Source organism: Sphaerodactylus townsendi, linkage group LG04, assembly GCF_021028975.2.
Source record: "Sphaerodactylus townsendi isolate TG3544 linkage group LG04, MPM_Stown_v2.3, whole genome shotgun sequence".
Classification (NCBI taxonomy): domain Eukaryota; kingdom Metazoa; phylum Chordata; class Lepidosauria; order Squamata; family Sphaerodactylidae; genus Sphaerodactylus; species Sphaerodactylus townsendi.
Genome location: NC_059428.1, coordinates 140,244,940 through 140,272,379, shown reverse-complemented (window position 1 = coordinate 140,272,379; position 27,440 = coordinate 140,244,940). Strand labels below are relative to the sequence as shown.

General features: G+C 50.7%; 1 protein-coding gene across 1 annotated transcript in view; it reads right to left on the bottom strand.

Moving 5' to 3' along the window:
* The window catches only part of GRIN2A (glutamate ionotropic receptor NMDA type subunit 2A), a 299,483-nt gene extending 272,314 nt beyond the window's left edge, over positions 1 to 27,169 (bottom strand). The window contains exons 1-3 of the mRNA XM_048493435.1: positions 27,101 to 27,169; positions 26,782 to 26,906; positions 24,934 to 25,356 (exon numbers count right to left, since the gene is read on the bottom strand). Coding sequence (XP_048349392.1) covers positions 24,934 to 25,353 — 420 coding nt within the window. The 5' untranslated portion in view covers positions 25,354 to 25,356; positions 26,782 to 26,906; positions 27,101 to 27,169. The remainder of the gene's footprint in view (positions 1 to 24,933; positions 25,357 to 26,781; positions 26,907 to 27,100) is intronic.
* Between the last annotated feature and the right edge of the window lie 271 nt (positions 27,170 to 27,440).

The following is a 27,440-nucleotide window of genomic DNA, read 5'->3' as shown; positions in this document are numbered from 1 at the left end:
CACCTGCTCTTAATCACTACGCCACTGCTGCTCTCTAAGTCATTAAATGAGCAACAGCAGCTAAAAAATGCCATTTGCAGAGAAACCTGGAAGCTGCCCCGATGGATTCCCGCCAGGCCCAGCCTCGCCAGAATTCCCCAAGCCAGAGGCCTGGCTCCGTTGCCTTCCGCTGCCTGGAAAGAAACCCCTGAGATGACTGGAGCCTTCAAAACTGCTGCCCGGCGCCGTCAGTTCTGGTCCACGTCAGGCGCTGTCAACGAGGGGGTTCAAAAAACAGAGCAGTCACCTCGGTTCTTAGACACCCACCGTGGCTCTTCCCACAACAATGAGGCCTCCAGGCAAACGCTGTCTGCATGATTTGCTCCAGCTGCCTTTTCACCGTTTCAAGCGAGGGATGTTTGTGCGTGCACGAGGCAATCCGCAGCACTGACGTCGCCAAAGGCAGCACTGCCTTGGCAAATTCGGGAAGCGTGGATTGAGGGAGGGTGTGACATCGCTTCAGCACTCTGTGGTCAAGTCAAGAGACTTGGGGAAATTCCTAGAACGTCGCTACAAAGGCCGCCCATTCGGAGATAAGCGTGGTCAGTCTTTCAGGTGTTGCTGGGCGTCGGTTTTATTTGACACACTTGGAAAGCCTAGGCAGATTTGGGGGGGGGGGGGGGGGGAAAAAGTTTGCAAATGAGAAAGAGAACCCGAATGGCCTGATCAAGGTTCACTGTAAATAGCTGGACCAGGTTCTGAAGAATTGTGACTAGCCCAAGATTACCCAGCAGGCAGTGGCGTAGGAGGTTAAGAGCTCGTGTATCTAATCTGGAGGAACCGGGTTTGATTCCCATCTCTGCCGCCTGAGCTGCGGAGGCTGATCTGGGGAATTCAGATTAGCCTGTGCACTCCCACACACGCCAGCTGGGTGACCTTGGGCTAGTCACTAGTTTCTCAGAGCTCTCTCAGCCCCACCTACCTCACAGGGTGTTTGTTGTGAAGGGGGGAAGGGCAAGGAGATTGTAAGCCCCTTTGAGTCTCCTGCAGGAGAGAAAGAGGGGGATATAAATCCAAACTCTTCTTCTCTTCTTCTTCTTCATGTGGAGGAGGGGAGAATCAAACCCAAATAGCCTGACTAGATTCACTGCACTATAAAAAATGTACAAATCTAAGGGCAGGAATTAAAAAAGAGAAGATTTGGGGGGGGGGGGGGAAGATGAGGACATTGGCCCATTTAAGACCTCCCAATGTCTTATCAGATCCTAGGAGCAGGGTTTTACATACAGGGAAATGTCTGCCAAACCCACAATTCCCTTGTGGGCCGCGTGTTGCCCTTCTCCACTGCCGCCGCCACACTTTGGGGGCAGCGAATCCCACTGGGGAAGTGACTCATTGTGTGATCAAGCAGTCTGGGTGAGGGCGAACATTCCTGCCCCCCAACTTCACCAGGTGGCTGCACATGGGTGTGTGTGTGTGAAGAGACTTCGTGACAGCGGAGAAGAGGCTGAGCCCAGCCCTCCCCTCCGGCCGTCCAAAGGACCAGAAGAAGAAGAAGAACAGCTTTGCTCTGTTCAGCCATTAATAACCCTCCCTGTCATCTTAATTTAAAAACAATGACCCAAAATGTACTCTGACGGGCACGGCGTTTGTGAGCGTTCGACCTCACTCCACCTTATATAAGACTCTCATTACTGGCCTTCCCACCCTCAGGCGCATTTACCTTTAATCAAAACTAACGAATTGCATCGCAGAATATTGCTTTGCTGTTAAATGGATGGGAGGGGGGGGATCACTTCAATTATATAATCGGGGCCAAATTGGAAACCTCCAAAATCGTTCGAGGATCTCTGAGGTTCAACTTTTGTAAGGGGCGTTTGGGACAAAAACCAAAGTGAAACATTAGTGAAATGCGGTAGCATGATTTTTACAGAATGGCATCCCAGAAGAGCACATGAGTAATCCCATCCTTGAACGTTCATATCACAAAACCTATGATGCCACGTAACTGCAAGCAAAATGCATTAGAACCTATGATGCTCTTGAGTGAAGCATTTCAAGCACACTCTTTTATATTATCAACCATGGCAGAACAGATTTAAAATCCCAGAGGCTTTCTAACCCATAGCAAGATTTCCTCTGTAGGATTCCAAAAAGGGAAGCCGCTATGCCTCACTGAAAAGATTAAAAACTGCTTGGTGAAACACTTAAGATGCAAAAGAATCTCTTGCATGCACTGAGCCATTTCCCATTCAAACCACTTCCTTCCCTCTGCATTAAAAGGAACCCAGATCCCAAAACAAACTGCCTTGTCTAAGTTAGGGTTTTGATCCCCATCCCCAACATATCTCTGCTTCACTTAAACTTCCTCTGTATCAATCAAACCCAGGTCCCAGCATACATGCACTGTTTTCTGTTTCGTAGCCCCAAATCCGTCCCACAAAAGGTACACACAATTCCCGACAGTATTTATTCATCTGAAAATCAACCTAACCCATTATGCACACGCAGTACGTTATAAACAAGACATCAGTTGACACATGGATGCAATGCAGATGCTCCCTCAGAACCGACAGCGAAAAGCGGAGCAATAAAACTCTTGCCAACCATCGCAAACGAAAAAGAAATTAAGAATCGCTCGCTCGGTTCCTAATTGAAATGCCGCTTTGTTGAAAGCTTTGTTTCTTAACCTTTTAATTAAAAACAAACAAACAGCCATCCAGGAGAGGTTTAACTCCTTAGCACCTGATGTGAATTCTAGGTGAACGAAATAACTGCCCCGCCAGATTCGATTTGTCTGATTCCGCCTCTTGTTTCCAGCAGCGGACGGCGGAATACCACAAGGGGCTCACAAGCAAGACGTGAAGGAGGGAACCTTTCCTGTTCCTTATCCCGAGCAGCTGTGTTTGGAGTTAGAGTGCCTCTGTACAGAGAGGCTCCATTTAGCTAAAAAGAGGACTCCATTAGCAACAAAAAGGAAGGACCTTTTGATTCCTCGAGTAAACCAGTACGAACGAATGAATAGCATAGCCTTTATTGGCATAACCAAAAAAAAAGCACAATAAATAATATTAAAACAGGCGATAAAACTCAGGTAAATATAAATGAATTACAACTCTGAATTATTTCCGTGAGAAATTTTTGCTACCTCTTCACAAAAAGCAGAATCAGAATTGTTCAACAGGAGAAATAATCTGAACAAATCTGTTAACTCGGGTTGAAAAAGAGGAGATACATTAGCATACTTGGATCTAATTTTGGCAAATCTAGTACAGTGTAATGACTGGTGAAGAGCAAACCAGTAAATTCATGGTGGGAGCTAGTCAACCGGATGGGGCAGCACCAGTATCAAGTATGGTTCATAAGCCTAAATGAAAAAGTTAGGAAGCAATGAGAGGTTACATTCATCCCCTCCCCGACAGGTCATGCAGCTACATTCTGTACTAAGAGAGATCCCATCCACCTGTCATGACAAACGCAGCACTCCCCGGCACCGAGATGCCGCAACTCAGCTCATCGAAAGGAATAATTTGACGAGCGAGCAAGGATTTAGGTCATGTTTCCAAATTCTATTTTGGGTAAACAGCCTCTTTTCCCCAGACAAACGACGTTATACACGCCTTTGGTTGCTAATCGGCAGCGCCAAACAAAAAGCAAACACTTCCAAATTCTGCCTCACATTGCAGTAGCCTCGCTTCCAAGCTGGAAACTGGGTACCATTTCTCCTCGGGAGGAGGGGGGGGGAGCGTGGCCATTGCCGCCGCATCTCCCAAATTTACGCACAATATAGAACTGCCTGGTCCAACTAAGCACGGCATTTTCGTGGCCAGCAACAAGCAAGGTGCGCTTTTCTGAAGCTCGCTGAGACGGTCGCACACTCTCAGCTTAACCTACCTCACAGGATGGTTGTTGGGGGAATACAATGGAGGCGGGGAGAACGTGAGCCCCTTCAGGAGAAACACAGTGTGTCACTGAAATAAATAAGTCAATAACCTAAATAAATAAAACAAAGCAGGCAGGCTGCCAAACCTCACAAGCACACAGCGAGTGCGTGGAGCGAGGCCGACAGCGGCCAACGCACAGATGCGGTTCTCCTTCATTGCCTCCATTCTGAGCACTGGACGGTACCTGCCCATCCAAGAAGAGCCACATACTCAATCTGAACCCTGGATTCTGCTCCCGCTGTGGCTATTATGGGTTGCTCAGTAGCTAGTAGCCAGTGGAGTTACTGACTCAGGTTCAAGGTTTTGCTGTTAACCTTCAAAGCCCTGAGCGGTCCGGGACCCTCATACCTGTGCGGACACCTTGGCCTGGTGGGGTGCTCTGTCGAACAAGACCCAGGCCCTGTGGGAGCCATCCCAATTCCACGGGGCCTGCAACGCCCCGCCAAGTCTACAGTGGCATTCAAACAGAGCCGGCCTCTCTTCAGACTTTGGTCTTCCTTTCCACTTCCTGTTTCCCCTTTCTTCTCCCCCCCTCCTCCCCCTTCTTCCCCTTTCCCCTTTTCTGTGTCTTTCCCTGTTCATAATTCATTCGCCTTCATTAGAATTAATGACGCCGCCATTGGACATATATCATATTCGTGGGAACTGACAAATTGTGGGTTAAATTTGTTGTGAATGTCATTGTAAGCCACCCTGGGGAAGGGTGGCCTAAAAACCAAGTGAGAAATGAAATCAATAAATAGCGACCAGCTGTCCAAAGCCGGTCTTGGGGGAAAATAAAATAAAATCTTGCACTCACAAGCACCCAAAGAGGAAATCGATCTGCTCTTTTCTAAGTGTCTTCTAATCGGACAAGAAGAAGAGTAGAAGAAGAGTTTGGATTTATATCCCCCCTTTCTCTCCTGCAGGAGACTCAAAGGGGCTTACAATCTCCTTGCCCTTCCCACCTCACAACAAACACTCTGTGAGGCAGGTGGGGCTGAGAGAGCTCTGAATAACTGTGACTAGCCCAAGGTCACCCAGCTGGCGTGTGTGGGAGTGTACAGGCTAATCTGAATTCCTCAGATAAGCCTCCACAACTCAAGCGGCAGAGCTGGGAATCAAACCTGGTTCCTCCAGATCAGAGTGCACCTACTCTTAGCCACAGCTCTTAGCCACTACGCCACTGCTGCTCTAATCGGACAAGAGCCATAGCAAGACAACCTGAGACATACTGAATCACTTTATCCCTTGTAAACTGGTCAGTTGGAGCGGGGGGGGGGGGACATGTATTCCCTGCAACCCCCTTTCTGCAGCAGATCAAAAACAAACAGCTGGCGCTCCATTCTGCCTGGCTCGCCAGCAAGAAACGCCACGGGCCCAGCAACTTTTCAATTCCTCTCACTCGCAGGCCAGTAATTGTGGTGGCTCATATGTGGAAATAGGAGGCAGCCACCAGTTGGGGAAACTTGCCAAACCTGGGTAGCCAAATAGTGGAGTTACCCCTCTTGGACAAAGCCCTTGAGAAAGGCGGCCACATCTTCACAGCATCCGCAAGCGAGACAAGAGCTCCATGCATTTTCTGGGGGGCCAGAAGGCCCAGGAAATGGTTTGAAGCCGACAAAGAGAGCAACCCCGTTCTCCGCATGGGGTCCCCAAAGTCCACTGGGGGAGGCAGGGGGCTTTCACGGTTCCAATCTGCTCATATTTCTTTCAACCAAATCTAGAAGAAGGGTTGGATTTTTATCCCCCCATTCTCTCTGTAGGAGACTCAAAGGGGCTTGCAATCTCCTTGCCCTTCCGCCCTCACAACAAACACCCTGTGAGGCAGGTGGGTCTGAGAGAGCTCCGAAGAACTGTGACTAGCCCAAGGTCACTCAGCTGGTGTGTGTTGGAGTGTACAGGCTAATCTGAATTCCCCAGATAAGCCTCCACAGCTCAGGCGGCAGAGCGGGGAATCAAACCCGGTTCCTCCAGATTACAGTACACCTGTTCTAAACCACTATGCCACGGCTGCTCACTGAGTAAACATGCACTCAAAAAAAACCCTGATCAACATAGGTACGGCCTGACCAAAAGACAACCTGGGGGTCTCAGGTGCCATTTGAGGCAGTATAGTTGTGACCTCCAGAGTGATAACTCACTCAAGCAGGATTTCTCACCCAAAGTCCTCCTGACAATGGCCAAGAGCCGTCCAAGAGAGGAGGTCTTCCCAGCCCGGTGTCATTTGCCAGTCAACTCTCAAAATTAAACTAGCTGACACTTTTGAACAGCAAAATTCCAAATTTTAAAAAGATCCTAGCACATGGTCATCTTTTTGTGGAGTCACATCATGGTCGCCCGTCGGCCATTTTATCCTCGCAACAATAACCCTGCAAGGTAAATCAGGCTGGGAGAGAAAGGGGCGGGCCCAAGGCTTCCACACCAGTGAGCTTCCACACCAGAGTGGCAAACTGAACTTGGGTCTCCCAGAGTCTAGTTGGACCCCCTGATTGCCAGCATGGCGTAGTGGTTAAAAGCAGCAAGCTTTAATCTGGAGAACCAGGTTCGATTCCCCACTCCTCCACATAAGTGGCCGACTCTTATCTGGAGAACCAGGTTCGATGCCCCATATGAAGCCTGCTTGGGTCAGTCGTGGTTTTTCAAACACTACGCCACGCAGCAGTGGCGTAGGAGGTTAAGAGCTTGTGTATCTAATCTGGAGGAACCAGGTTTGATTCCTAGCTCTGCCACCTGAGCTGTGGAGGCTGATCTGGGGAATTCAGATTAGCCTGTGCACTCCCACACACGCCAGCTGGGTGACCTTGGGCTAGTCACAGCTTCTCGGAGCTCTCTCAGCCCCACCTACCTCACAGGGTGTTTGTTGTGAGGGGGGAAGGGCAAGGAGATTGTCAGCCCCTTTGAGTCTCCTGCAGGAGAGAAAGGGGGGATATAAATCCAAACTCTTCTTCTCCCAACCTCATCTACTTGGTAGGGTGACTATTGTGGTGGTGAGGAGGGAAGAAGGCAATCGTTAGCTGCTCTGAGATTCCTTACGGTCAGGGAATAGCAAACCAACTCTTTAACAAATGTGGTGTTCCCTTTCAGAAAAAAAAACACTCGGTGCCCATTCAGTGGCTCTGGAGCATTTTCGCTCTGCTTTCCGTCAGAGGCTTTAAGCAGGCTGCCAATAACCTTGCCTTGCGCACACACCCTTGAAAGTATCCCTCACCAGGTAGGTGGCGAACAGCTTCCCACAACACCCATTATTTATGCTGGTTGTTCTCCACAGAATCTTACGCAATCCCCTCAAGAGGCCCGGAGAAGCCAAAACGTCTCCCGAGCCCGCGCCTAGCAATCTCAACAGCCTGTCATGCTGAAATAGAATTACTTCTGCTGTTACATTTCGTATACTCTAGCTCGGCGTGTCAAGGTCTTCCAAGCATCTCTCCCAGCAACTGCTCTGTTGCCTGTAATTTAACCCACTAGATCACGGCTTTACGTAACTATGCGAAAGCAAACAGGCTAGGCCGCTGAGCAGACAACACAACACCTGGATCGTGGGCTCTGAGAAGATCACCAGAACCAGGTGTACACCGGCACCTGGTTTTTATTTATTTACTTTGTAGCCCACTGAGATTCAAGGCAGGTTACCCAGAGCAAGTCAAGTATGGCTGGTGGCCAGATCCTTTCGCTTTTAAGTCAAAGCCACCGGGCACCACGCAGTTTAGTGCGCAGATGTGAACGGTGCAGCCACCACATAGCAAGATGTGAATCTTTTCCCTAGCTAGACCATAGGTGTCAAACTTACGGCCCTCCAGATGTTATGGACTGCAGTTCCCATCATCCCCTGCCAGCATAATGCTGGGGATGATGGGGATGATGGGAACTGTAGTCCATAACATGTGGAGGGCCGCGAGTTTGACACCTGTGCCCTAGACCGAAAAGCCTGCAAAGATTCGCCCTTTCCTTATAGGATGCAGAAGGGTACAACTCTGCTTTGGACTGCCCCATCTTATTCATGGATTTTACCATCAGGTGCTCATTTACTCCTCAGGTGACCACAGCCTGATGCCGCTCTGGCACGGCGTGGTTGTGTCTCTCCAATGCTTATCTGACTGAACCATTTTTGCCCTTTGTAAACCTAGAGGCAGTAAGAATTTTTCATTCCACTAGACAGGAGATAACCAAGAGGCCAGTAAACACTGACAGACAGGCAGCGATGGGGAAGCAGAAATGTGAAATCACAACTTATGATATTATTTAATTTTGTTTAATATCACAGCTGCCGGTTCTTGGCCTTCCGTTAGCATTCAAGCCTCACCGAGAAGCCTAGAACATTTCGATGTATCAGGCGTAGTATTCGTGCAGATCCCAGCAGGGCTGCCGGTGGTATCTGCCACAGTCACCGAATCTCGATCTTCAAATCATGGTATTTAGTGACCTTCTCATGTTCATTCTCATCAACCCTGCTGTCACCGAGTATTGCTACGTCGATGATGCTCACTTCTTGTCCTCAATCACGGTGATGTCCGGTGTGTTACGCGGCAACACTTGATCCGTTTGGATTCGAAAGTCCCACAAGACTTTCCACCAGTTTTAAGCCATCTTGATGTCACACTTCTGATGTAAATTCCAGTGGGTCATCTTGGCCACTGAGTTGTGCCTCTGTTTGTACTCAATCTGGGCGATCTTTTTGAAGCAGCTGAGGACATGAGCTACAGTTTCATCAGCTTCTTTGCACAATATGCACTTTGCATCATCTGAGGATTTTTCGATTCTGGCCTTGATCATATTTGTTCTAATGGCCTGCTCTTGAGCAGCTAAAATCAGGGATCCTGTTTCCTTTTTAGACTTCCAGTTGTTAACCACAGCCAGGTCTTTTCGTTGTCCACCTTGTCCTTGATCTTCTCCAGAAACTGGCCATGCAGTGCTTTGTTGTGCCAGCTTTCAGTCCTCATTTTAATCACATTTTTTCTGTACTCCTGCTTGGTTCGCTGGGCTTTCAGTAAATTCCTTCACTTCAATCAATACCTGTCTTGACTTTCTTTCACATAATCGGCCAGCACATGTTTCTCCTCCTACACTGTTTGCTTTACTTGCAGTAACCCCCTGCCACTAGATCTCCTGGACAGGTATAGTTTATCGGTATTGCTATGTGGGTGTAAGGTGTAGTACATAGGTGTCAAACTCGCGGCCCTCCAGATGTTATGGACTACAGTTCCCATCATCCCTTGCCAGCATGGCAGGGGATGATGGGAACTGTAGTCCATAACATCTGGAGGGCCGCGAGTTTGACACCTGTGGTGTAGTGCATTGTCATAAGCTTCCAAGTTTTTCTATCCAATGTATTCAAATTTGCCTGTGTTCAGTTTATGACACAGGTACTTGATGACAGGTATGGTCCAGGTGCTTGTTATTGTGATGGTTATAATTATCTTAGGAGGTTTTAAAACAGAGGCTGGATAAACATATGTCGGGAGTGACTGTGTGTTCCTGCATTGCAGGGGGTTGGACTGGATGGCCCATGGGGTCTCTTCCAACTCTATGATTCTATGATTATTAGTTCAGTTTAAACATCACTCTTCTCCTTGAGGTTTTGGTGTGGCTTCCAACAACTATATTTATAATATTACAACAAAAATATATCGCAATATATCAGAAATTAGGAATAAATGCAGATTTAAACACATTTCAACCATTCTAACCATATGCCTTATGGAACAGCTCAGTCTTACAGACCCCGTGGAACTGTAATATATTAAAGCAAAGAAGCCAAGGACGGAGCCTTTCAGTTGCTTCTGCTGTCCCCAGAGGTGAGGGCAGAAGGGACTGCCAGATGCCAGCTGGGAGCCAGGAGGGGGGGGCGAGGCCTGTGTCTCGGGGGGGCCCACCTCCCTGAGCCCCATCCCCAGCCATAGTGAGGGGGCATCTGGAGAATGGCTGTCTCCGGGTGCCATTTTTCCCCCATATGCCTCTGATGCCTCAGAACCACTTGCTGTAATCTCAGAACCACTTGAGAACTCCTGGAGAACAGGAGAAGTCCCAGTGGACTGGGATGTTATCCACATCTTCATGTTAATGTTATCCCCATCTTCAAAAATAGGAAAAAGGAGGACCCTAATAATTACCGTCCAGTCAGCCTGACATCAATAGAAGGGAAGATTCTGGAGCAGATCATTAGACAGACGGTCTGCCAGCACTTAGAAGGGGATACTGTGATCACAAAAAGTCAGCATGGGTTTCTGAAAAACAAGTCATGCCAGACCAATCTTCTCTCTTTCTTTGATAAAGTGACAAGCTTGGTAGACCAAGGGAATGCTGTGGACGTAGCACACCTGAATTTTAGTAAAGCTTTTGACAAGGTGCCCCATAATATTCTCGCAGGTAATCTAGTGAAATGTGGACTAGACAATGCTACTATTAGATGGATTTCTAATTGGTTGTCTGATCGAACTCAAAGGTTACTAATTAATGGCTCATGATCCTGGAAAGAAGTAACCACTGGGGTGCCACAGGGTTCTGTCCTGTGCTCAGTGCTATTCAATATTTTTATCAACAACTTGGATAATGGAATAGAGGGCATGCTAATAAAATTTGCAGATGACACCAAATTAGGAGGGGTAGCTAATACCCCAGAGGACAGAGTCAGAATTCAAAATGACCTAGACAGATTGGAGAGCCAAAACAAACAAAATGAGTTTCAACAGAGATAAATGTAAGATACTACACATAGGCAGAAAAAATGAAATGCAGAGATATAGGATGGGTGACACCACTACAAGCAAATGGGATCTGGGAGTCTTAGTAGACCATAAACTAAATATGAGTCAGCAGTGTGATGCGGCAGCCAAGAAAGCCAATGCAATTCTGGGTTGTATCAATAGGAGTATAGTGTCAAGATCGCGGGATGTAATTGTACCTCTGTACTCTGCATTGGTTAGACCTCACCTGGAATATTGTGTACAGTTCTGGGCACCACAGTCTGGGAGGAATATTGACCGGCTAGAGCGTGTCCAGAGGATGGCAAGCAAAACTGTCAAAGGTCTGGAATCCATGCCCTACGAAGAGAGGCTTAGGGAGCTGGGGATGTTTAGTCTGGAGAAGCGAAGGTCAAGGGGGGACATGATAGCTATGTTTAAATATTTGAAGGGATGTCATGTCGAAGAGGGAGCAAGCTTGTTTTCTGCTGCCTCAGAGACAAGGACACGGAGTCATGGATTCAAGGTGCAGGAAAAGAGATTCCATCTAAACATTAGGAAGAACTTCCTGACTGTCAGGGCTGTTCGACAGTGGAATTCACTGCCTCAGAGAGTGGTGGAGTCTCCTTCTTTGGAGGTTTTTAAACAGAGGCTGGATGAGCATATGTCGGGAGTGCTTTGATTGTGTGCTCCTGCATTGCAGGGGGTTGGACTTTCTGGTCCTCGGGGTCTCTTCCACCTCTATGATTCTATGATGCCCACTGTCTGGGGAACTACCACTGCAGGCCTGTGGCTTGGTGAACAAACATCTGCTTGGCATGCAGGAAGTCCCAGATTCAATTCCTAGTATCTCTACTTAAAGGATCTGGCAGATGTGAAAGACCTCACCCTGAAACTCTGGAGAGTCGCTGCCAGTCGAAGTAGACAATAGCAAAAACTGCAGGGTCAGTGGAAAATAAATTCCCTAGGTCTGTGCTTGCAAAACATACAATAGTTTGTATGAACAGCGGTTATTTGAAGCCATCAGGGACTGAAGCCTGCTCTGAAAACTCCGGCTGCTGCAAAATGTCCTTGTACAAGACCAGCAAGCATCCGGGTTCTGGCTAGTGTAGTGGACTTTCATTGCATTACACAGGACCGTTGCTCGGTATCACGCAGGATTTTTATCAGTGCTGTTAGGGTCTGTACGGCAGATACCTTCCGGTTCTGTTGCGCTGCTCATGGATTTGGACACGTATTGTGCTTATAACAAAGACTGCCTCCGAAAGTGGACAGCAATTGCCGCGAGCCGCCTTCAGTGCAGTTCCCATTGTGTTGTATCGTGTGCACTGATCCCCACTTAATTCACACGGCTGATTCTCTACAAAGCCGCTTCCCGAGTTCCTACATTCTCTCCCAGGAGCCAAGTTGCCGTTCAATTCGGCACCGTGTCTCTCCCTGCTGAAGCGCAGCCTCCCCTCAGCCCCCAATTAGAGCGTTTTGTACACACACCCAAACTGTGTCATTCGTTCAGTCATTAAATGTGCCTTCCCAGGCAAATGTGCGCTAAGAACAGATTACCTTCATTCCACTTTCTGTTTATCCAGTTATAATCCTCTGGCTCCCGCGCATACAGCCGAATATAGCTTGCAGAATCTGTTTCCAAGCGGCTCGCATACGTGGAGGACTCCCCAGAGGTATAACATTAGTCGAAATGAAAATCAAGACTAATTCTGGTTCGTGCTCATTCCATTGTGGGAAGTTTCAGGACGAGCTTTACACGTTGGCCACAGGATCAACCACGTGCAGATCTTCCGATTCTAGAACACGAACTAGGCAGTGAGAAAGCCAAAAGTCTTGTCGAAGGCTTTTATGGCCGGAATAGCTGGGGTGCTGTGTGATTTCCGGGCTGTATGGCCGTGTTCTAGCAGCATTCTCTCCTGACATTCTCTAAATGCCCTCACCTACTGACCTTGCTATCTTCATTGTTACTCACATGCCAATGGGGTGATCCCACTCAACACATGTAAATCTAGCTTGCTAATTGCACCCATTACTTGTTAACAGACATCGGTTCTTTCCCCCACCCTGGACACTCCGCTTGCTTTTCTACTATCAGATCCTCTGAAGATGCCAGCCACAGATGCAGGCGAAACGTCAGGAGAGAATGCTGCTAGAACACGGCCATACAGCCCGGAAATTACACAGCACCCCAAAGCCAAAAGTCTTTAGGGAGCCCTAAGGTCATCACATAGCCCTAAAAACATCCTACTGGGCATTCCAGTAATTATCCTCCACATCCATCTTCTTGCTCGGCAAAGTCAGCTATGGAAGAGGAGAAGAGTTTTGGATTTATACCCTGCTTTTCTCAACTATAAGGAGCCTCAAAGTGGCTTACAAACTCCTTTCCCTTCCTGCAACAGATCCCTCAGAGTGAGGTCAGTGGGGCTGAGAGAGTTCTCAGAGGTCACCCAGCAGGTCTTGTGCATAGGAGTGGGGAAATCAATCCAGTTCTCCAGATCAGAGTCTGCCACTCCGGTGGAGGAATGGGGAATCAAGTTTGGTTCTCCAGATTAGAGTCCACCGTTCTTAACTATGGTACTTCACGAAGCTGGCTGCCTATAGTGCTTGCTATGAGACCCATGGGCATATATGTGCCATCAAAATGTAGCTGGCTTATGGTGACCTCAGCAAGGAGCTTTCAGGGCGAGAAGCAGAGGTGGTTTGCCATTGCCGTCCTTTGCAGAGCCTTCCTTGGTGGTCTCCCATCCAAGTAGTGACCCTGCTTAGCTTCCACCTTATGGTGTCCCCAGCAAGGGGTTGTCAAGGCAAGTGAGAAGCAGAGGTGGTTTGCCATTGCCATCCTCTGCAGAGCCTTCCCATTCCTACCTTCTGAAATGTGACAAGATTGGGCTACACTACATTCTAATCTGGTCCCTCCTTTGGAAAGAACAGAACTTGCGCCACAGTGCGGGAAACCCCCAGAGCCTGCAATCTTCTAAACCTCAATTGCGACTGGCAATGAGCTCTTCATTTTCTGTAGACTAAACAGAGGGCAGCCTTGATAGCTACTCAGTTGCAGGTAGTTCAGAAATTTTGAAACCTGGCAGGATAAAAAACAGTAGATGCGGTTGTTGGCAGGAACAGGCAACCAGCAAAATGAGTAAGCTGGTCTTTCCAAATGGACCCTCGCAGGTCTGGGATGCTCTAGGCCCGTGGTGGCGAACTTTTGGCACTCCAGATGTTATGGACTACAATTCCCATCAGCCCCTGCCAACATGGCAATTGTAGGGGCTGATGGGAATTGTAGTCCATAACATCTGGAGTGCCAAAGGTTTGCCACCACTGCTCTAGGCTGATCCTGCATTGAGCGAGGAGGAGGAGGAGGAGGAGAAGAAAAAGAAGAAGAAGAAGAAGAAGAAGAAGAAGAAGAAGAAGAAGAAGAAGAAGAAGAAGAAGAAGAAGAAGAAGAAGAAGAAGAAGAAGAACTGTACCAAGCCCAAGGTCACCCAGCTGGCGTGTGTTAGAGTGCACAAGCTAATCTGGTCCACCAGATAAGCCTCCACAGCTCAAGTGGCAGAGCAGGGAATTAAACCCAGTTCTCCAGATTAGAATGCACTTCTCGTAACCACTACACCACGCTGAGATGTGATTGTTGGCAGGAAGAGGCAACCAGCAAAATGAGTAGCTTGGTCTATCCAAACGGAACCTCGCAGGGCTGGGATGCCCTAGGCTGATCCTGCATTGAGTAAGGGGTTGGTCTAGATGGCCTTTATGGCCCCTTCCAACTCTAGGATTCTATAATCCATGCTTGGAGACAGCGCACCTCTGAATGCCTGTGGCCAGAGGACAATAACATGGGGGGGGGGGGAGGGCTATGATCTCTGCACCCAGTTTGCAGATCCTTCAGGGCTTCTGGGCTGGCAATGGGACACTTTGTCCTAAAGGGGTCTGACGCACCAATGTTCTTGTGTTGCGAAGCCCAACAGCCGCTATCAACCCTGACAGTTAAGAATAGAACCTCCGTGTGGAGAGGTAGTGTACCTCTGAATGCCAACTGCTGGTGGGTAAGCAGCATAGGAGGATATAGGTGTTCAGAATCCAAACTAGGTGCAGCAGTTAGAGAGCCGGACAAGGATCTGGGAAGGAGGGGCTAGGAACCCTACTCTGCCTCGGCAGCTGGCTAAGGGGACCCCGGGCCAGACGCCGCCTCTCGACCTACCTCCCAGGGTCATTGTGAAGGGAGAAAGGGAGGGAAGACGGGATAGAGAACTACATAATCTACAATGAGCTTGAAAGGACAGGTTTAAAATGCACTGCGTGAACACAGTAGGGTAGATCCCGGGGCCTGCGCCCAATTATGCCTCTTTCACCCATACGCATAGAAATTTAGAGGAGGGGGAGGGGGAGTTGCAGTGGCGCAGTGGTTAAGAGCAGGTGCACTCTAATCTGGAGGAACCGGGTTTGATCCCCTGATCTGCCGCCTGAGCTGTGGAGGCTTATCTGGGGAACTAGAACTAGCCTGTGCTCTCCAACACACCCCAGATGGGTGACCTTGGGCGAGTCACAATTCATCAGAGCTCTCTCAGCCCCCCCACCCACCTCACAGGGTGTTTGTTGTGAGGGGGGAAGGGCAAGGAGATTGTCAGCCCCTTTGAGTCTCCTTACAGGAAAGAAAGGGGGGATATCAATCCAAACTCCTCCTCTTCTTCTCCCGAGACTTTGTAAAGGGCAAAGCTGGTCCCCAGAAGCATTCCCTCACGTGCTCCTGTTATGAGTGGACACAGCTGAGAATACGGTCCCTGGAGCGTTGACTCAAATACGGCCTCCTTGCAGAATTACTGAATCCCGAAAATCTCCTGGAACTGTCCGCAACCCCAAAGGAAGCACAAAGAAAATACACAGCAACTGAGAACCTCGGTCTTCTGAGGTCAATACTGTCTGCTCTGACCTCTGTCTCTGATCCTGAGTCACTGGAGTGACTTCCCATCCGATCCTTGTCACGGGATTCTCAAGGATTGGACCGGAGACCTGGTGCCTGCCAAGCAGATGCAAGACCAGAGCGACACACACACACACACACACACACACACACACACACACACACACACACAAAGTCTGCCATACAGCTGAGACTTCAAACCCAGCCCCAAAACGGTTGCTGTAGATTTTGAAAAGAAGTACTCCGAAATCTGCGCGTTCGTCGCATTTGGTCAACTGTGTTCCCCCTGCCCACCCCCAACACAAATACGAGAAAAATAGATGCAAACAATTAAAACTGTCATTTCAGATTAAAGCCGGCATGTTTCCCAGCACCGGCAATGGTGGATGACAAAGTGGGAAAAGACGATGTGTTTGACAGAGGCAATATGGTTCGGCCTGCTGTTGGAGTCACAGAGGAAGCTGGTGTGACTCAGTGCTTGGCAGGTGAGCTGCTTCGGGCGTAGGGGGGCCGCGCACCATCTAAGAGACGGTTTCAAAGGCCAGTTGTTACTCAGAGTAGAACTCTTTCCCCCCCACCCCTCCCGCATGGAAGCAAACGCCGCCAGGCAAAAACTCCACTCGTACCTGTGGTCCACCACTCCTCAATGCCAGAGCTTATCCAGTTACTTCAAATTATTTTTGATAGCTTCATCTGTACAATGCAGTTGTCGCCACTTTGGGCCAAAGCCGCCGTAGCGAGACCTGCCCAGCTATTTATAGCGTTAGCATGTTATTCCTGACATGGTAGCATCAACCGTGACGTCCGCCTTCTGTTTTAGAAAAATAATTCAGAACATAATCCCCTTCCGAGAGTATTGCTGGAAGCACTGGAGGTCTTTCAGCTCAGGGGTCTGGCAACCAGCAACTCTCTGGGCTGCGCCGGGAAGCAGAAGGGCGGGATCTGCCCCCCCCCCCCCAAATACCAACCCAAAGGGGGAAAGAGAGAACAAGGAAGCTGGGCGGAGCAAAAAACCCTCTCCCTTGAGCAGCAGTGGCGTAGGAGGTTAAGAGCTCGTGTATCTAATCTGGAGGAACCGGGTTTGATTCCCCGCTCTGCCACCTGAGCTGTGGAGGCTTATCTGGGGAATTCAGATTAGCCTGTGCACTCCCACACATGCCAGCTGGGTGACCTTGGGCTAGTCACAGTTCTTCGGAGCTCTCTCAGCCCCACCTGCCTCACAGGGTGTTTGTTGTGAGGGGGGGAGGGCAAGGAGATTGTCAGCCCCTTTGAGTCTCCTGCAGGAGAGAAAGGGGGGATAAAAATCCAAACTCTTCTTCTTCTTCTTCTTCTTGCCTCTGCCGTGGGGCTATCGAACGAGCCAGCCAGCTTGAGACACAGCAGGAAGCTTGGGGGCCCTGACCCTCCGTTCCAAACACTCTTCTCAAAGAAGCCCTGGGGCAGTTTAAAAACCCAGTAGCTGAAACATCAACACCTTCTGATACTGGAGCCAGAAGCTTTGGCCGTTTCTTAATAGAGAGTCATTTAAGAACAAGAATGCAGCAAGAGAGGACCCTAGCACCGGGGGCCCCAAGACGGCTCACTCCTGGTCTCCAAATCTGGTCAAGTATCAGGCAAGAGAAGAGGCAGAAGAAGAGGCCTGAGGAAAGACAAGTTTGTAGAGACCGTGGGAGTCACTTCTTCTCCTTCCTGCTCATTAACAGCTCTGGGCTGAACTCTTTACATCCTCTCTAAGGGCCGTTCATTCACATATATTCAGCTATGTGTCAATGGAGCGTACTCGAGAGAACGCGCTCGCCAAGACCGCCCCTAGCGTGGCCAATCAAAGGCAGGTGAGGTCTCGAACGAAAATCCTTCCAGACAACTTTCCAGTGGCCTGCTTTGGACTGATAAGGTCAGGCAAATTTTAAGGGCATTTTTCCACTGTCCCAATTTAACAGCCTTCGGTTTGTGCAAATATTGAGCTCACTGTGCCGCAACCAGCCAGGGGGCACAAAATAGGGAAAGCAGAGGTTTTCAACCAAGTGCCAAAAAAGCAGGATCCAGTAGGTTGGATCTTGACTGTTCAGTCACGGGGGAAAAGTCGGTTCCTCGCCTCTCACGGTGGCCTACAAATGGGCTCCTGAAAACGAGCTCCTGAAAAACGACACAGGAGGGTTCTGCGGTTGTAAGGGGAAATGGGTGGGAAATGCCAATTTTGGATTCCACCCAATCCTGGCACACCCTTCTTTGTTTCCGCCCCAAGAAGGCCTGAGGCCAAAACAGGCCCATTTGACTCAAGTCAAACCTCAGCCTCCACCTGGAAAACTCTTGATTGGATCCCCCCCCCACAAAGTCCCCTTATCAGCTGCCCCTCATAATGTAACAAAGACACACTGCCAGGTTCTCAACTTGTGCGGGGCGGGGGGGGGGGGGCTACTCAAACCTTTTCACGCTGAGGAAATCTAAATCAACTCCTTTCCCCTTCCCCACACAGATATGCAAGGTCTGTCCTTGTCGTTGGACAGGCAGAAAGAGCAACCAAAGGGAAGGCACAGACCTAATCCTGAACCCCTCAAAGACAAGGTGCTGTAAGACATAACAGACAGCATGCCAAGCCCATCCGATGGCTAATTCCAGAAAAAGAGTGCTGCGCCTTTAAATTCCTTGATCTGCACTGAGTTCTGGCAGCTGTCAGGCCGGCCTTGAGATCATAGAGGTCAAGCTTTGCTCTGGGACAACTTCTGTTTTCCCCTTGGAGCTCTCCCAGGTGCTGAAGTGCCTGATTGACTGGCCATCTGGGAAATTACTCCTCTGTGGTCAAGAGAATGGCTCCCTTTCTCCTAATGCCAACCGTCTTTGCTGCAGACTATTTTCCAGCAGGGTTTGCGAGAACGCAACTTGGCCCGCACAACACAGACACTGTGCCATGAACTTGGAATCAGAGCGGTGCCTTGCCAACCCTGTGGCGCTTTGTATTTTTGACCATTCTTGGTTAGGAAGAGGAACCCTTTGGTTAATGAGTTCTCTGAACTCTCAGGGGTTTTTCCCCAGTTCACGACTCACAGAATGCATCCTACCACACCTATTAGCTTCTGGTTGTGCCAACTATAATAGAAATAAAAAGCACGCCCCACGAACTGAAAGTTCCCTATGGGGAGGGGGATTTACAGTAAAAGCAGCAGCAGCTAGATGAACACTTGTCTGGTATGCTCTAAACTGAGGTTTGGACTAGATGGCTTCTATGTACCCAGCAGTGGCGTAGGAGGTTAAGAGTTCATGTATCTAATCTGGAGGAACCAGGTTTGATTCCCAGCTCTGCCGCCTAAGCTGTGGAGGCTTCTCTGGGGAATTCAGATTAGCCTGTGCACTCCCACACATGCCAGCTGGGTGACCTTGGGCTAGTCACAGCTTCTCAGAGCTCTCTCAGCCCCACCCACCTCACAGGGTGTTTGTTGTGAGGGGGGAAGGGCAAGGAGATTGTAAGCCCCTTTGAGTCTCCTGCAGGAGAGAAAGGGGGGATATAAATCCAAACTCTTCTTCTTCTTCCCTTCCAACTCTGTCATTCTATGAGATACTTAGTGCACATGCTCTGCTTCTATCCTTCGTTCTCTGCAGCAAAATGTAACCTTTGCCACTATGACAAGGGGGTAGAGGTGGCTACCAGAGTAGACAGCTTCGGAAGAGTCTAAACAGAATTCATGGGGGGATAGGGTCTGACCTGGCAACTAAATAGAACCACCATGTACCTGAGCAGGCATGACAAATTACAAAAAGGAATCATTTGCAGGCACCAAATAGACTTGGATGACGGAATAGAGGGCATGCCGATCAAATTTGCAGATGACGCCAAATTAGGAGGAGTAGCTAATATCCCAGAGGACAGGGTCCGAATTCAAAAAGATCTGGACTGATTAGAAAGCTGAGCCAAAACTAACACAATGAATTTCAATGGAGATAAATGTAAGATACTGCACTTGGGTAGAAAAAAATGAAATGTTTGGATACAGGATGGGGGACACCTGGCTTGACAACAGTACACACGAAAGGAATCTGGGAGTCACAGTAGACCACAAACTGAAAATGAGTCAGCAGTGTGATACTGCAGCCAAGAAAGCCAATCAATCTTGGGCTGCATCAATAGGAGTATAGTGGGATCATGGGATGTAATAATACCTCTCTATTCTGCATTGGCTAGACCTCACCTGGTCACTGGGTCCAGTCCTGGGCACCACAATTCAATAAAGATATTGAGAAACTGGAATGGGTCCAGAGGAGGGGGACCAAAATGGTCAAAGGTCTGGAGTCCATGCCCTACGAAAAGAGACTTAGGGAGCTGGGGATGTTTAGTTTGGTGAAGAGAAGGTGAAGAGGTGACATGACAGCCATGTTTAGATATTTGAAGGGATTTCATGTTGGTGAGCGAGCAAGTTTGTTTTCCTGCTGCTCCAGAGACTAGCCCTGCTCCCAAGCCCCACCCCTGTGCTTATAAAAGCAAAGGAGCCAAGGACTCCCAGAGGGGAGGGCAGAACGGAGTGCCGGCTGCTGGCTGGGGGGGGGGGGTGAGGCTTGGGGGCGGTCAATGATGACATGGGCGGGGCCGAGGGCACCAAAGACGATGAGGCAGCAGGATTTCCTGCTGCCTTGCCGTCGTCCTGGTCACATGAGGGGCCGATTTTGCGCCCCCCCCCACGTGACCAGATTAGTGGCGCCCGGGGAACGAGGGTACCCCCCATCCCTAGGCAGATACACCACTGGATTAGAGTGTACCTGCTCTTAACCACTACACCACACTGGCTCTCTGACATGCCAGCAACAGATGAAGGCGAAACGTCAGGAGAAAATACTACTGGAACATGGCCATACAACCCAAAAAACCCACAACACCCAACTGAGACTTGATGGCACCTTCCCTCACCAGGGTCTTGGGGTAAAGCCTTCCCTATGACCTTTCACTGGATACTTTTAGATGGAGATGCCAAAGATGTGGGGAGGCTGATCCTGTACCTCTGACCCACAGACCCTCCCTCCTACAATGCTATAACAGGACAGAGATGCTACTTCAGGTGATGGACTGGAACGTGGGGAGACGTTCCCTCCGGAATGTGCCCGTTTCCCCGGTTGCAATCCCTTGTTCTCACCAGTCCCCAAACGATGTTTAACACCAAACAAAGTCTGTCAGGGAGAGATGAAGAGAAAATCAGAAGAGAATCCAAGCTTTGAAAAAGAAATTGATTTGTTTTTGTTATACTAAGCCGCTGTTGAGAAACAGTTCCAGGGTTTTGATGTGCCGCGAAATTATTTGCTGAAAAGCTAATAAGTGCCTCTCCAGTCAGCAAACGCCTCCCGGAATTATCATCAACTCTTTACAGAGGCAACAAACAAGATCAGCTCGAAAGCTCTTCGGCGGCCGCCGCCTCTGCCGAGGCAAAGTCCAAGACCAGAACAGCAGGAAGAACCCCAACTCGGGGGGGGGGGGGGCGCCACGGGGACTCTGCAGTCGTGTTTCCCATAAACCAAAGTTCAGGAGTGCAAACTCTGGACATGGCCTATTTTTCTCGCCCCCGTCCTGTGACTCCTTTTCATACACAGTCAACCGTATACCCACAAGTGGCCTACAGCACAGATGACTGACTCATCCCGCTCCTAGGTCACATCCAACTTGTGAAGCAAATTGGTCTGGACCTTCATGCCCGAGATAAAGCAACTTTTTTTCAAAAATTGCTCTCTGCTGCATTAGTAGGGGAAGAACAAGATCCTCAGGTTACGAGAAGTACAGATCTTATACACCTTGGCGTTATAGACCTTCTTTTACACGTTCAGCACACAATACCTTCACAGACGGATTTTAAGGGGGGCTTTTCACCCACATTTCACGCCTGCCCATCTCTTAATGCTGCCAAATTTACATGGCAGTCTTCATTCCCAGACTCCAAGCAATAGTGCTTACAGCACCTAAGGACATAAGAGAGAGCCTGCTGGATCAGACCAGAGTCCATCTAGTCCAGCACTCTGCTGCTCGCAGTGGCCCACCAGGTGCCTTTGGGAGCTCACACGCAGGATGTGAAAGCAATGGCCTTCTGCTGCTGCTGCTCCCAAGCACCTGGTCTGCTAAGGCATTTGCAATCTCAGATCAAAGAGGATCCAGATTGGGAGCCATAGATCGACTTCTCCTCCATCAATCTGTCCAAGCCCCTTTGAAAGCTATCCAGGTTAGTGGCCATCACCACTTCCTGTGGCAGTGTATCCCAGACACCAACCACACATTGCGTGAAGAAATGTTTCCTTTCATTAGTCCTAATTCTTCCCCCCAGCATTTTCAATGTATGCCCCCTGGTTCTAGTATTATGAGAAAGAGAGAAAAATTTCTCTCTGTTGACATTTCCTACCCCATGCATAATTTGAGAAAAATTTCTCTCTGTTGACATTTTCTACCCCATGCATAATTTTATAGACTTCAATCATATCCCCCCTCAGACGTCTCTTCTCCAAACTAAAGAGTCCTAAATGCTGGAGCCTCTTCTCATAAGGAAGGTGCTCCAGTCCTTCAATCATCCTCGTTGCTCTTCTCTGCACTTTTTCTATCTCGTCGATATCCTTTTTGAGATGTGCCGACCAGAACTGAACACAGAACTCCAAGTGAGGTCGCATCACTGCTTTATATAAGATGACAATCTTTGCAGTTTGATTATCAATTCCTTTCCTAATTACCCGCAGCATAGAGTTTGCCTTTTTCACAGCTGCCATGCATTGAGTTGATATTCCCATGGAACTATCAACTAAGAGGATACCTCTAGAGAGGATACATAAAATGTCTTTCCTTGCAGTATAGAACAACCTGGAAGATCCCTGACCCAAACTGCATTCTGTCGACATGACGAGGAAACAAAGGGAAAGTCTTAATCTCAGGGTCCTCTGGACCAGTGGTTCTCAACCTGTGGGTTGCGACCCCTTTGGGGGTCGAACGACCCTTTCATAGGGGTCGCCTAAGACTCTCTGCATTAGTGTTCTCCATCTGTAAAATGGATAAATGTTAGGGTTGGGGGTCACCACAACATGAGGAACTGTATTAAAGGGTCGTGGCATTAGTAAGGTTGAGAACCACTGCTCTAGACTGAAAAAGAAACAAAGAAAAAGAAACAGAAGTTGCCACCAGGGTACCTACTCTGTGCTCAGGAAGGTGGAAGAGGTTCACCTTTCCTACTATGAAATCACCACCACAACGAAGTGGCCGAAAAGAAAAAGTGTGGACAATTGATGGGGTGATCTGTGATAAATGCCCCCCGTTACCCTATCTACTGGGCTTCCTGAGGGCATGTCAACATGGCATCAATTGATGGGGTAACATCTGGTGGCAGCATGGTTGAAGAACAAGAGCTGGAAAAGATGACAAAATGCCAAGATTCAAGAATGGAAGATGAGAGATTGTGGTCCCAGCGATTATCGACACACTGGGTGCCATACCAAATAACTTTGGAGGGCACTTGAACCATCCACATACTGACAAAATCTCCATCTGTCAATTACAAAACAAGACCACGTTGCTGGGATCACTACAACGTTGTAGGTTCTTGGGAAGACCCCGATGTGTATGAAGGCCAACTCTGGCTGAAGCTGTGGAAGCTGCGATTGCATCAATAATGACAGTTGTAGCCACACAACCAACACCCTTGACACCTCACTGAGTATCATAAGCAAAAAGAAGCCACTAAAACATAGGTGTCAAGCTCGCAGCCCTCCAGATGTTCATGGACTACAGTTCCCATCATCCCTTGCCAGCATCATGCAGGCAAAGGATGATGGGAGCTGTAGTCCATAACATCTGGAGGGCCGTGAGTTTGACACCTGTGCACTGACACATGCAGCTTTTTAAATATTAAAGAGTTAGACAAATTTACGAAGGCACAGGCAAGTTGCCCAATGGAAAAGGAAAAGTTGTCTGTACCTCTGCTGAAATCACAAGATGGATGAGACCAAGCCCCCCTCCCCCACAACCTAAAGTTCCATCGGACAGCCAGTGCCTCTGAATAGAACGAAGGAGACAACCTCTACTTGTGTCTCCACAGCACTTCACAACTTCAAGGCACACTGCCTTCAAATATGGAGGCTCTATCAAGCCATCGGAGTCAACAGATGCTGACAGGTCAACCCTCCTGCGTCTACCTAGCCCTCTTCATTCAAAGCTAGGAGCTATGACCACTGGGATCTAATTATCAGCAATGTAGGAAAGTCCAAACAGCGATCAGATGAGGGAGAGTCTTGGGGTGACCCAACAAGGCAAACAGAGGCTCCAGGAACCACCCAAACAAACCACATGAGGTTTCATAATGGGCTTTCTTTGTCTGCTGCCCGTCTTGAATGGGTTTCAGTATTTCTGGAACACTCCATTCTCCTATCTTGCCTTGACTCTCCTGCTCCAAGTATCTCTTGGAATCCCATTCAAGCTGCTGGCATTACTGCTCAAGTTCTGGCTTCCACTGGCCAGCCCCAGACCTCCTCCTTCTGTCTGCAATTTTGCTCCCCTCCCCTCCCGCGCCCCAACTAGCACTGGCGCCCGTCTGCAGCCAAGTCTCTGGACTCCTGCTTTTCCATCCAAGCACCACCAACTCTTGCTGACAAGACTGGCTCAATTCCCCTGCAGCGCTCAACATAGCGACGCGCCTGACTGTGAAATCCTAACGCCGCTTTCCTGAGATTAAGTCCAACTGAATAAACCTAACTAGGATTCCGAACAGATCTGTTGGGGAGCACTCCGTGGGCGATTCAGTAAGGCAGAAAGGTAACAGCTCCGGTCCCTTTCCAGCTCCGGTCCTCAAGGGCCGGTGGGACACATCGGCCCTATAGCTTTAGTGTCAGGGTACCCCACTAACAAAGAATTGTGGGAGTCGTAGTTTGAGGAGGGTGCCAAGAATCCACTATAGAACTACAGCTCCCAAGCTGCTCTGGGAAAACCCAAGTGCTAAGTCCTACAGAGCAAATTTACCTTTAGATGCTTAACACCAGACACCAGCTAAGTCTGCAATAGGAACACCGAGGATTAGAAGTCCATCGGCGACCAGGGAGCTGAAAGACCCCCTGCGAACCCCGTTCCTCCCTCACAAAAATGTTATCAGAGTGTTTCTGGTTTATAAGATGTGAACGCCTCAAAAATACCCTTTACTGGTCCACAATATTATGCAGCAGGAAGGTTTCCAGCTTCCCTCGCCCCCTTTCGATGGCAAATCACAGGAGATTCACAGGTACCAGTGAAGCAAAGAGAGAGAGGCCACCCAAAATAAAATCCACTCAAGCACCCTTTTGGTTGTTCCAAGTTTTCTGCGCCTAGGGCAAAAAAAAAGCAGCGGCCTTTTCCCTCCCTTCCCAGAATCCTCCACTTCCCCACAAGGCCCGAGAAGCCAATGCCACCTGTGGCAGGCGGCACTCAAGCGGTAGATGAAGGGTTTCCTCCTACCTTTTCCGCCATGATCATAGAAGAGCCGCCGTGAATCCCCAAGATCGGGATGAAGGCCTGCGATGAAATAAAATCCAAAATCTGCGCCACGGCCTCCTGGTCGGTATCGTCTCCAAAAACCACCCCGTGGACCTTGGTGCCCGACATGAGGTCGCACACGTTGGTGATGATGCTTTTGGGATCGGTCTGGTTGACCAGGAGGGGGACGACGTTGACCTCAAGGGTGAAGTTGGCCGCCATCTCCCCCGTCCAGAGGCCGCGGAGGTCCCGTTCCGTCAGGTGCTGCGTCCTTCCCAGAATGACAGCGATGTTGAGGATGGGGTAGCTCCTCTCGGGCCCGTGGAGGAAAGCGGACTCGGCCAGAAGGATGCGGAGCACCAGGAGCGTCCAGCACACTTGCGCCATCTTCCCCAGTTCCATTCCCTGCAGGAGGGGGGGTCACATCGCACAAAGCAGACCAAACATCAGCAGGAAGCCCAGCAGCCTCCTGTTTGCAGCAAGAGACAAGACCGTCACCAGGAGAGGCATCCTTCGTCCCCCTGGATGACGCCTTCTCGGGCGAGGGAAGGGGATCTCTTAAAGTTTATCTTCAGCCTGACAACCTCAGGTGGCACCTCCTGGCCAACAACAAAACGGGCCACCGGGCTTCTGTCTCCAGCCTACGAAGGGTCCCCCCAAGTCATCAAATTAGCTTAAGGACTTTGCCCAGGTGAGCGGCTGAATCTGCCCTCTGGGTGGAAGGAGGCCGGGAGAGACAGGCAGACCGCAAAGGCATCCTGCCAAGTGACTCCGGACCCGGGCCAGAGATGCCACCTGCCACCTTCTCCTCTCCTGCTGCCAAAGAAGCCGCAATCGGCTCCCTGCGCCCATCAGCGCCGCCAGTCCAGCAGCCGTCTCTGGGTGCCCAGACTCATTTCAGGCCAGCCACGCAACACCAGCTGCGCTTCTGGAAGAGGTGCACACATGCATTATTCTGATCTATTTCCCTCTGCCCGCCCCTTGGGCCAGGCTTGGTGCATCGGCTCGAACACTCTGGTGCCGCGGGCATCCGCTTCTGGGCCAGCCCCACGGCATGCTCAGGACTCTGTGCCGGGCTCTTTCCAGTGGGTCTTAGGGGTCCCCGGGGAATCCCTGGCCCCTTTGGGGTGGGTCCAAAGCTCTTCCCTCCACAAGGAGAGGATGCTGCTGCAGAACTACCTGGAGACCCGGGCACTGCTCTGCCGTCCTGCCCGCCACTGTGCCAGCCTGCCCATCAATCACTCGCCCTGCGCCAGGGCTGCAGCGTTGGGGGGCCGGGGGGACTGTGCCTCTCTCTCTGCCCTGCCAATTTCATTGCAATCCCAACTCTGTTGCGGGCAGATCTCCCCCCCCCCCCGCCCCCACTGCCCTTGTTTTCTCCGATCAGCGCCAGGAGGGCGGCCGGGCGGGCCACTGCGTGCGATCCTGTCCGGTCGGCGGTGCTCGGAAGAGAAGCGCTACCCGCCGGCGCCCCTCCAGGCGGGGGGGGGGGGGGGGGGGGGGGGAGCAATCTCTTTTCTTCCTTTTTTTTTTAAAAAAAGCAAGGGACTGCACCGCGTTTCCGCGCGGGGAGGGCTGCTTGCTTCAGCCGGAGAGGAGCCGGGCATGCACAACAACATACACACACACACACGTACACACACACGCGCGCGCGCGCTCCCAATCTCCCCACTGCGAAACCCTGCAAAGCTGCCTACTACGTCGCGAGGGGGGGGGGGGGTCGCCAGCCGCTCCGGGGGCGCCGGAGAAGCGAAGGCCGAGAGCGCCCCCTGCTGGGCGGAGCCCGCCCCGGCCCCGGCCCCGATCCCGGCTCCGCCGCGCCGCGCTTACCGGGAAGGCGAGAAATTGCAGCCGCCGCTGCCGAGTGGGGCATCCTCCCGCAGCAGGGCTCAGCGCCGAGGGTCGTCCATCCCGCCGGGCCGCGGGGCAGCGCTCAGGATCGGCGCAGCGGGGATCTGCGGGAGACGGGGGCGCAGAGGCGCAAGTTAGGCGGGCAAAGCAGCCTCCCCCGCCCGCCCCGAAGCAGCCCCGGGAAAAGTTGGTTCGAGCCCAAGGCGATCCCGGGCTCCGTTGCGCAGGAGGGAAGCCGCGGGCTCGCCTCCCCGCCTTCTGCGCACGAGGAGGGGAGCCGACGCCGGCGGGGACTTACTCCCGAGGAAGCGGGCGGGCGCCGCCTTCCGTCGCCGGCCGGCGCTTGCGGCAGCCGCCTCCCGGAGCGTCTTTCCCGGCCGGGCGGCCAGCTGCGCCGCCGAGCCCGCAGTGCCGCCGCCGCCGCCGGTGCGCCGCGCCCCAGCGCCGGGCCAATCGCCCCCTGCTGCGCCCCGGCCGCCCCGCCGCCCCCCGCCGCAGCAGAAGCAACAGCGGCACCAGCGGCAGCCCGCGCCGGCATCGCACGGGGGAGCCTCCCTCCGCCGCCCTAGCAGCGCCCGGGCCGGCCGGGGCAGCACCGCCGCCGCCGCAGTCCGCACCCCCCCGGGCCACGCGCGCCG